At 39.3% G+C, this 10126-nt stretch overlaps 1 protein-coding gene across 1 annotated transcript in view; it reads right to left on the reverse strand.

Annotated features, from left to right (window-relative positions):
• The window catches only part of Ufl1 (UFM1 specific ligase 1), a 31955-nt gene extending 29040 nt beyond the window's left edge, over positions 1-2915 (reverse strand). The window contains exons 1-3 of the mRNA XM_051161036.1: positions 2750-2915; positions 1655-1800; positions 501-529 (exon numbers count right to left, since the gene is read on the reverse strand). Of these exons, the coding sequence (XP_051016993.1) occupies positions 501-529; positions 1655-1800; positions 2750-2826 (252 nt within the window). The 5' untranslated portion in view covers positions 2827-2915. The remainder of the gene's footprint in view (positions 1-500; positions 530-1654; positions 1801-2749) is intronic.
• Between the last annotated feature and the right edge of the window lie 7211 nt (positions 2916-10126).

Below are 10126 nucleotides of genomic sequence, written 5' to 3' on the forward strand. Positions count from 1 at the left end.
TAAAATCTTGGAGCTGGAGAGGTGGCTCAGAGGTTAAGAGCACTGGCTGCTCTTCCAGAGGTCCTCAGTTCAATTCCCAGCAACCACATGGTGGCTTATAACCATCTATAATGAGATCTGGTGCCCTCTTCTGGCATGCAGGTATACAGGCAGACACAACATGGTATATATAATAAAATCTTGAAAATATTTTTTACTATTTCTCTATTATTCTCTATATACTAAAATAAATATGAAGTCCTAGTGATTTTTCTCCCCGAATTATATAAACCTTAAAATTTTATGAAGTAAAAACTGTTGAGTTTATCTGTAAAGAATGAACAACTCAACCAAGAAAAATCAGCTCCAGGCCTTAGCGAAGGATCCACAGCTATTTCTTCACAGATACCAACCCAACTATGACAGCCATATTGGTGAATACTTAGAAAGGAACTGAACACATGTATAGCATTAGAAATTTAGAACACTTTAAGAAATCAAAGCAAAACGTATCAATTTACCTGTTGTAAGTCAACAATGTTTACTCGGCCTTTGAACAAAAGACAGGAATATAAATTACACAGATGTAAAGCCAAAAAGCGTCAATTCTAACAGACAGTGGTGATCAGTCCAAGTCCTACAAAGGGCATAGGGCCACTATAACTGTAACTGTAACTGAGGTATTTAGATACAAATCCCTAGCTACTCAACCTTCATAGTTAAAGCCACAGGCAATACTGTTCTCAATGCTGTTTTTATCACATCTGACCAGTTATGGACATCAGCTGACACAGGGTGGACACACTTCTGGGAGGCACTCAACTCTCACAATTCAGTTCATCTAAAATGACCTAAGGATATATCTGCAACTAAATTAAGGTGATTTCCCCATTATTTGAAATTGAAAAGTAAGTGTCTGTCAGGAAGAGAAAGTCAGTTAAATATTACAAATCACAGCTCATATTTTATAAGCACCGCTGCAGGAAGATAAAAAACAAAATGCCAAGGTTACACTCTAATAGCATCTAATGAAGTTTTATTTCTATTTAAGCTGAACTGTGCCCAGTCTTCTTAATACATTGTTCAAAATTTAAAAATACAAAGAAAAACATCATTTTATGATTGATGGCACAAACTGCACTTCATATAATATGATGAGCCTGAGGCTATTTATTGATTTACAAAAATTTTAAAAAATAATAATGCAGCTTTAATACTTGAAATCTTACAATCTTACGAAATCTCTATTCCTCATTTACAATTAAATATCTGATCACTGGCAACTAGGTGCCTACCTCTGGGTCATGAAGTAAGTTAGCACACTTTTTTTTTTTTTAATCCAGATATATAGTACATTTAATTTGAAACAAGAAAACTTGGTAATCGTTAAATGGAAACAGTTCAGATCCTGTTTGTGTGAACCTGTAAGATCATGTCAATGTGCATGAACCTATTTTAGGCTCATTATCTGGTTAGTGATTGAGTAGGGTTAGAGTGCAGTGCTAGTATTTGCCTAGCATGTGTCCCAGTCTGATTCTCAACACAACGGGGAAAGAAAAAGGAGCAGCTGAGGAGAATGCCCTATACCATCCATATAATTATTTAGTTATGATTTTAGTACTTTTCCTCCAAACACTCTAGTAAAAACAAAGCATAACACTAAGGAATTACTTACCACCTCGGACATGCAGCTCATCTCTCATTTCTTTACTGATTTGGGCTGGAGTGATATATTCTTTTCCATCAAGTGTATGAACTACCTCTAGCTGTTTCTGAGATATTAATTTATTCACAATCTCAATGCAGTTCCGCTCTGACAACCTGAGAGAAACCACAAGTTTAAGAGTATCTTGATAATGTTCCACAAAAAAGTACATGAAAGCAAAATTTTTAGTAACTTTTATATTGCAAAATCTGTCCTTTATTAGTATAATGATGTTGATTAATCAAGAAACTCCAGAGTAAGCAAGTTTACATTCACTTGAATTATTTACTTAATTCGTACACATCACTGTATTATGATTCTAAAGCTATTTTCTAATTCCTTCTTCAGTCTTTAAATATCAAAATCGTGGACATACAATTTAAGAAGGAAAACACCAGCTATGCCTTTAATTTTCAGATGAAAACAAACTTTTCTTAAAAAAAAAAAATCACAGGCTGTGGTATTACTGCTACAGCTGGTGTACAGGCAGGCCATCTGACTTAGCAAAACCATAATTACTTCTGTTAGTTACTCACACTTACTTGCCCAAGATTTTGTTTTCTTGGGTTTCTGACTGTTTGGGCTCTGTTGTTTGTTTGGTGTGTTGAGTATGTGTATGTCAATGCTATAGAACACCATCCAAGGCCTAGTGTTATCAGGTCCAGTAGAAATAAAATACTACAAGAACTTGTTTATAAGGAGAAAAAAAAAATCTATTCGTATTATATACGTGATCTGCAATCATGGGCGCGGAGTCGGTTTATTCTGGCCACTCCTTCGAAGGTTCGCGGAGTGCAGAAAAGTCAGGGTCCGTGAGTCCCTAAAAATGACAGATGGCGCATGGCTCTGGCTTGGATCTGTGGCCGCAGGTAAGAAAGGACTTAAAGGAGGGACAGACTACTTGCTGCGCTCAGCACTGGGGTCTTTGCAAGCTCTCTCCGGGCCGGGCAGCGAGCGCCTCTACCGGCAGCCGGGCTCCGGGGTCTCGCGGAGACCCGGCAGGCAGTGCGGGAAAGGGACAGAGTCCCGGGCCTAAGCCGGCTCCACACCGGAGGGGACCTGCACCTCTGCGCGGCCTCTGCAAACTGCGCCCGCTGGAAGTCAGCAGCCAGCCGCCGTATCTCCTCCCAGGCGTCCGCCATCACTGCCTCGCTCACACCGACACCGGGAAACCGCAGACACGTCAGCCCTCCGCCGGCCTCAGGCGCCGAGAGACGGGCCGCGCAGAGGGCCAAGAGACCCGCGCTAACGCAACGCGCAAACGGCAAAGGCGAGGCTGCCACGGTGGCCGCCCCCTGCTGGGCGTGGCCTCCCGGAGAGGCCGTTTTATAATCTGCTTTAAAGGCCTGCTTTTAAAAGCTGACTCAAGTAATCCTTTAGTTTGCAAGATTCCTGCTCAGCCTTGCTGAGTTACGTCTTTTGTCGGGCTTTTACGAACTGTGACTAATCCGTGAATTGGCCTTTTACTTGGGCCAAGAATGAAGTCAGGGAAGCTAATCATTGATTGAACAACTAGCTAGAGGAACCAATTGTTGAGGAGAAGATGAAGAGCAGAGGGAAAAAAGAAATACTCGGAGACTCAGGCATATATGGTACAAGCTGAAGGTCTTAAAGCCCAGGAGAATTTATCTTCTGTGCCCATCGCTGTCTTGCTTGCTGTCTGACTCCTTGCTCCTTGTCATCCATCTTTTATCTCTCTTCTTGCTTGCTGTTTCCCATCTATCCGCAGCTCTTGCTGTTTCCCATCTCACTCTAGCCAACCCCAGTATTTTATTAAAATGAAGTTCAATTTTTTTTATTGCAGACAACATCATGATTTTTTTCTTTTTCTTTGCAATCACTAGGGCAATAAAAAAATAAACAGAGTAACAAGGAAATACAAAAAGTCCTGTAACCTACAACAAAGCATACAACAAAAATCAGTCAACTTCAAGCAATGGTCAGCGTGACCTGATCATTACTTTTAAACAATACATGGGACAGCTTAATCATAAATTTCCACGGGCTAAAGCCAATGTGGTTACAAGCTGGTCATAGCAACATAGCTTGAGCTAAATGTTCTCTAAAGAAAAATCTTGCCCTACTCCCAGTCCCAGACCATCATGCTTGGGTGCTCACAGTCAGAACAAAAAACTCTACCATTGTCTCAAGCCTTTGGCCAGATGCCCACTTTCAACCTTCTCCGTGGGAAAAAGTTCTCCCTGTATGATTTTCCTTAGGGCTGAGAAATGAAGAGAAAAACCAAAACAAAACAAAAACAGTTTTTAGGAGAAATAGCAGATTTCTAAACAACATTGTACCTGGACCATACATAATAATTAAGGGCACTGGTCATCAGCTGGAGATCTTTGGAACTTTGTCAAGTAAAGCCTCAACACCTGTTCTAGATGTCTAGTGATCAGGCTGGACAGTTGGAGGTCTCTGGGACTTTGTCAAGCAAAGCCTCCATGACTTATCCTATGTCTGTGACATTACAGAGAAACATTAAACAATGTACTGGACAAGAGTATCAGAGCAAACACTAAATGGCTGTTTTCTAGATTGTAAAGGATTCTTTTGAAGAACAAACTTGTATGGATTTGGGAAGCTGAAGTCCTATTCTTTATAAAAATTTCTAATAGCTATCTGCAGTTGTCTGCAAACCATGTTAATGTTGATATGTAGACAATCTGTGAACTGCTGATGTTGTCTTTAGCTACAATGTGTTCATGATTTATTACACATTCTCAGACTCATACATAAATTGTCTTTTGACAGAAAAACATAAAATTACATACCAGTGATGAAACACTATGTGATGCTTGAACACATGCATACATTTATAACATTTAAATTCTGTCAAACTCCTAATACTTCATACAGTATCCATGATGGAAACATTCGATATCCTTTCTTTTAGTGCTGTAAGATATAAAGTACATGGTTTTCCAATTGACAGGTAGAACCCATGAATCTAAGAAGTAAAGAGAAAGCCCACAATAGAGGAGAATCTTTGTCAGGTATACATCTGACAGAAGATTAATATCTAGAATATTTACATAATTGAAAAAAAAGTCAAAGAGCAACAATAACTAAGAACAATCCCAGTTATACCATTCCTTGGCATATGTCCAAAGGACTCAACATCCTACTCCTTAGCCATGTTCATCGTCATTCTATTTACAGTGCCTAAGAAATGAAAATAGCCTAAATGTCCTTCAACCGACAAATAGATAGTGAAAATGTGGTAAAAATAGACTATGGGATACTATTCTCCTATAGAGAAAAATGAAGTTATGAAAATTTTAGGTAAATAGATGGAACTAGAAAAGATGATACTAAGTTAAGGTACCAAGAGCCAGAAAAGACAAACAACACATATTTTCTCTAATTTGCAACTCCAAGCTCCCAATCTTTAGACATCCAAATATAGCCTGGAGTAACTAAAAAACCCAGGAATGTGAAAAGAGACAGTGGGGAGAGTGTAAAGAGAGAAATATCAGGATACAGGTACTATGAATGGGAGAATGGGAAAAAGGCGGGGGGCGGGGAGGGAGCCCAGTGCAGAAGGATAGGGAAGAAATAGGTAAAATTAAGACTAGGGGTATTTGAAAAAGCTATAAGGAAACATACTATTTATATTTACTTACTTAAAAGTATATATAACAGAGATAGGATACTAGCAAACCATCTCTTTTCTTTCTGTTTCCCCAGATCCAATGCCCTAGTCTCATCCCCTGGTGCTGCAACAGAACACCAGCTACAACCTTCCTTCCCTGCTACCCACATTTCCAGTGGATACCACAGGCCATCCCCTCCAAATGGCCTTCCTCCTACTCATTGCTTTGTTCCAGATCCCAATCTCAGCAGGCCCAGCTTGATACTCAAGGGCCCCTCCTTGCAGGGCAGCAAGTAGGCCTAAGGTAGATTTATACCTCCCCTACTGCTCCTGATATCCGATTCCCAGTTGCATCCCTGCTCTGCAGCAGGAACCCACTGTGACCTCTCTTTTCTCTTTGACCCCATCCCAAATAGATCACAAAGACATTCCCAACCAACTCACTCCAAATCCTATCTTCTAACACCAGCAGGCATTCCTGGTGAACACATGAGCTGAGCAGGGTAGTGAAACAGGCAAGCCACACTCAGAAAATCCAGAGAGGAAACAGAAATAAAGGGAAAAAAACCACCCCCAAAAGACAACCCCAGAAATCAGTACCTAGACATATATTCATCCAAATCCCAGATACTTAGATACAGCACAAAAATACAACTAATAAAAGCAGCAATATGAAGATGATAGAGGTCCTTGAAGAAGAAATTAATGTCTCTTTTAAAAACATAAACAGTTGAAGAAAACAAATAAGTTCCTTTTTTAAAAAAGCCAAGAAAACATAACTAGTTGAAGGAAACAAAACTTTAAGACCTGAAAATGGGAACAGAAGCCATAAAACTCTCTCTCTCTCTCTCTCTCTCTCTCTCTCTCTCTCTCTGTTTACACACACACACACACACACACACACACACACACACACACACACACAAATATTTATGGAATTCTGGAAGTGAAAAATTTAGGAATTTAACAGGAACTACAGAGGCAAGCTTCACCAACAGAATACAAGAGATGGAAGACTTTCAGACATTGAAGACATGATAGAAGAAATGGGTCAGTCAAAGAAAATGTAAAATCTAAAAAATTTGTGACACAAAACATCCAGGAAATCTGAGACACTATGAAAAGATGAAACCTAAGAATAATAAGGGTAGAGGAAGGAGAAGAATACCAGGCAAGGGGCCAGAAAATATTTTCATCAAAATCATAGAGGAAAAAATTCCTAATCTAAGGAAGGATGTGCCTGTAAAGGCACAAAAACCATATAGAATGCCTCAGAGATTGGACTAGAAAAGAAATTCTTCTCACCACATAATATTCCAAACACTAAATATACAGAACATGAAAGGAATATTAAAAGATTCAAGGGAAAAAGAACAAGTTACATATAATGGCAGACCTATGAAATCACACTTTGTTGCAGGACATTTGATCTCTGAGATTGTGAACCGTCAAAATCTGTCATTGATCCCATTGTGATCCCTGAGATTGAACTGAAAATCCTTGTTTTTTGTGGTTGAGCCCTAATACAACTTTAATTCAAGAACTCTCTGTTTATTATAAGCAGATGATTAAGGCGTGGTTTAGCCAGCCTTACACACATCTTTACTCCAAGAGCTAACTGTACACATGATTTAATAAAGCTACCCATAGTACAAGAGGCAGAAGAAACCAGCTGACAGGGATTAAAGAGTAGGAAGGACTCTGGGTTGAGGTACTTAAGACAGCACATAGGAGTAAAAGAGATCTTTGGCACTTCTTTGGGCTTGATGTTTTAGCTAGAGCTCTTTAGCTCCTCAGTTCCTTGGCCTTTGGCTTTTTGAGCTTTGAACTAACAAACCTTTGGCCTTCGTTTTTTTTGTTTTTTTTTTTTTTTTTTTTTTGTCTTTTCTTCCAGAGCTGTCAGCTGAGCTAGTAAGCCTTTTGGGCCTTCTCCATTGGGATGTGAGCTGAGTAGCAAGGTCAGCTCGGTGCTTTCTCTGCCTCTCGGAGCTAGCAGGTTTTCTTGAGAATATCTGGCTCTTGAGTATTCACTGGTAAAGTAGAATGATTTGAGATTCTCAGTTAAAACAACACCTGACTTCTCAATGGAGACTTTTAAGTTAGAAGAGCCTGGACAGATGTGCACAGTTTCTAAGACAGTGTTTCTCTACTTTTCCAATTTTGTGACCATTTAATACAATTCCTTATGCTGTGCTGATCCTCAACCATAAAATTACTTAGTTTCTATTTCAAACTGTAAATTTGCTATTGTTAAAAATTGTGATATAAATATTTGATATGCAGGCTATCTGATATGTGATGTTGAAGAGGCCATGTCCTACAGGTTGAGAAACGTGCTCTAAGAGACCACAAATGCCAGCCCAGACTTCTATAACCAGCGAAACTTCAATCACTATATATGGAGAAAATAATATCTTTCATTATAAACCCAAATTTAAACTATCTCTCTACAAATCCATCCGTACAGAAGCTGCTAGAAGGAAAACTCGAACATAAGGATGTTATCTACAGACATAAGAACATCAGAAACAAATAATTTCACACAAGCAAAATCAAAAGATGACACACACACACACACACACACGTACACACACACACTCGCACATACAAAAACGCTGCCACCACCATCGAGATTGGTCATTGATATCTCTCAATACTAATGGTCTCAATTTAAAAATAAAAAGACAGACCGAGAGAATAGATTCATTCTAAAACAGGATTTTTCCTTCTGCTGCATCCAAGAAACATACCTTAACATCAAGGATAAACATTATCCATGGGTAAAGAACTGAAAAAAAAAAAAAAAAAAAAGACATTCTAAGCAAATATACCTAAGAAACAAGCTGGTGTAGTCTTTTTAATATCTAACAAAATAAACTTCAAACTAAAACTAATCAAAGGAGATAGGGGAAGATACTACATACTTATCAAAGAGAAAATCCACCCAGTTAACATGTCAATTTTAACATATATGCCCCAAACACAAGGGCACACAAGTTTGTAAAAGAATCACAACTACAGCTTAAATCACTGTCTCACACACTGATAGTGGGAGAATTCAATACTCCACTTTGACCGATGGACAGGTCCTCCAGACAAAAACTAAACAGAGACATGCTGGAGCTAATATACATTATAAACCAAATGGACATAACAGATATTTACAGAACACATTACCCAAACACAAAAGTTGCTTCTCATGGGAATTTATCCAAATTTGACCACATACTCAATAACAAAGCAAGACTCAAGAGATACAAGAAAATTGAAATAACACCCTGCACCTTATCAGACCACCACAGGTTATAGCTGGATATCAACCGTAGCAGAAACAATGGAAACTAATGGAAGTGGGGCAACTCCATATTGAATGAAAAATGTGTTATGACAGAGATAAAGAAAGAAATTAAACACTTTCAAGAATTCAATGAAAATAAACACAAAGCATACCCAACCTTATGGGACACAATGAAAGTGGATCTAAGAGGAGAGTTCTGGTTCTAAATGGGGGGAAAAATTGAAAGAACACATATCAGCGATTTAACAGCACACCTGAAAGCTCCAGAACAAAAGAAGTAATCACACCCAAGGGGAGTAGACAGTAAAAAATAATCAAACTGAGGGCTGAAATCAATAAAATAGAAACAAATAGAACAACACAAAGCGAATGATAACCATCCTATAATCTTTATATCCAGAGAGGTTAGTTAAAGAGGAGGAGCTTAGTGGGGATGCATGAATTCTCTTGAGATGGGGAAATAGAATAGATTTCAGAGGCATGCTGGGGGCAGATGGAGACAGAAGGAAGGTGTCAGGTCAGGTGTAGATGGGATGGAGAGAGAGACAAAGAGTTTGTGGTATGACATCCAGAACAAGGGTGGTGGGGCATTTGAGCCATCATGTGGAACCCCAATGTAGTGAAAACTTCTTGGGCTGTATAAAGATGATCCTAATGAGGACTCCTAGTAATGGGGCATCTCAGTCAGATGAGGCTTCCTGTGGCATGACTGTGCTTCATTCAGCTGAGTTGTTGGCCAAGGAGGCCCCTTGAAAATTCCCAAAGAACCCTTGTTCCTGCTAAGAAAAAGGACTGCTCTCCACAGATTGACAGAGGGGCCCCATTCTAGGATGACATTTATACAATTTGTTAAACATTGAGAATTTGAGCTGGTACCTTCATGGAGCCTTCACCATTATATTTTAGTCTCTTTATTTAGGCAAAGTACTCTGCAGGCTACCAAGAGAAATGGAGACATCAATCCAGCCACAAAACTTTTGACCTACAATTTGTCCTGCCTACAAAATATTCTGGGGCATGGTAGCATAGAACTTGTGAGAGTAGCCAACCAACATCTTATTTGACTTAAGGCCTGCATCCACAAGAGGAAACCCCCACCTGCCATTACTTGAGTAACCAAGAACAAGAGATTAGATAGCCCAGAGACTTAGGGTAAAACCAAACACTACTAGTCAAAAAAATCAATAAGGTGACTCCTAATGTTATTCTTCTGTACTCATAGGTCAGTGTGTTATCCAGCCATCAACAGGGAGACTTCCTTTGGAAGCAGATGGGAAGAGATGCAGAGACCCACAGCCAGACATTACATGAAGAGTCTAAATGGTAGATATTTGTCAAATCCCTCACCTCAGAGCTGGGAGAGGGAAGTGGGAGGAGAAAGACAGAAAAACTGGAGCTAGAAAGAAAAAATAGACCTAGACCTGACCAGACATTAAGTGGAAAGAAGACAAGTCATGGAAAGAAATATGATAATGTTGAAGATGAGGGAGCAAGGCTTGTGGGAGTCATGGAGTTGGGAAGTTCTGCCAGGAAGGCTCTTTACGTC

Source organism: Acomys russatus, chromosome 2, assembly GCF_903995435.1.
Source record: "Acomys russatus chromosome 2, mAcoRus1.1, whole genome shotgun sequence".
In the NCBI taxonomy this organism is placed as follows: Eukaryota; Metazoa; Chordata; class Mammalia; order Rodentia; family Muridae; genus Acomys; species Acomys russatus.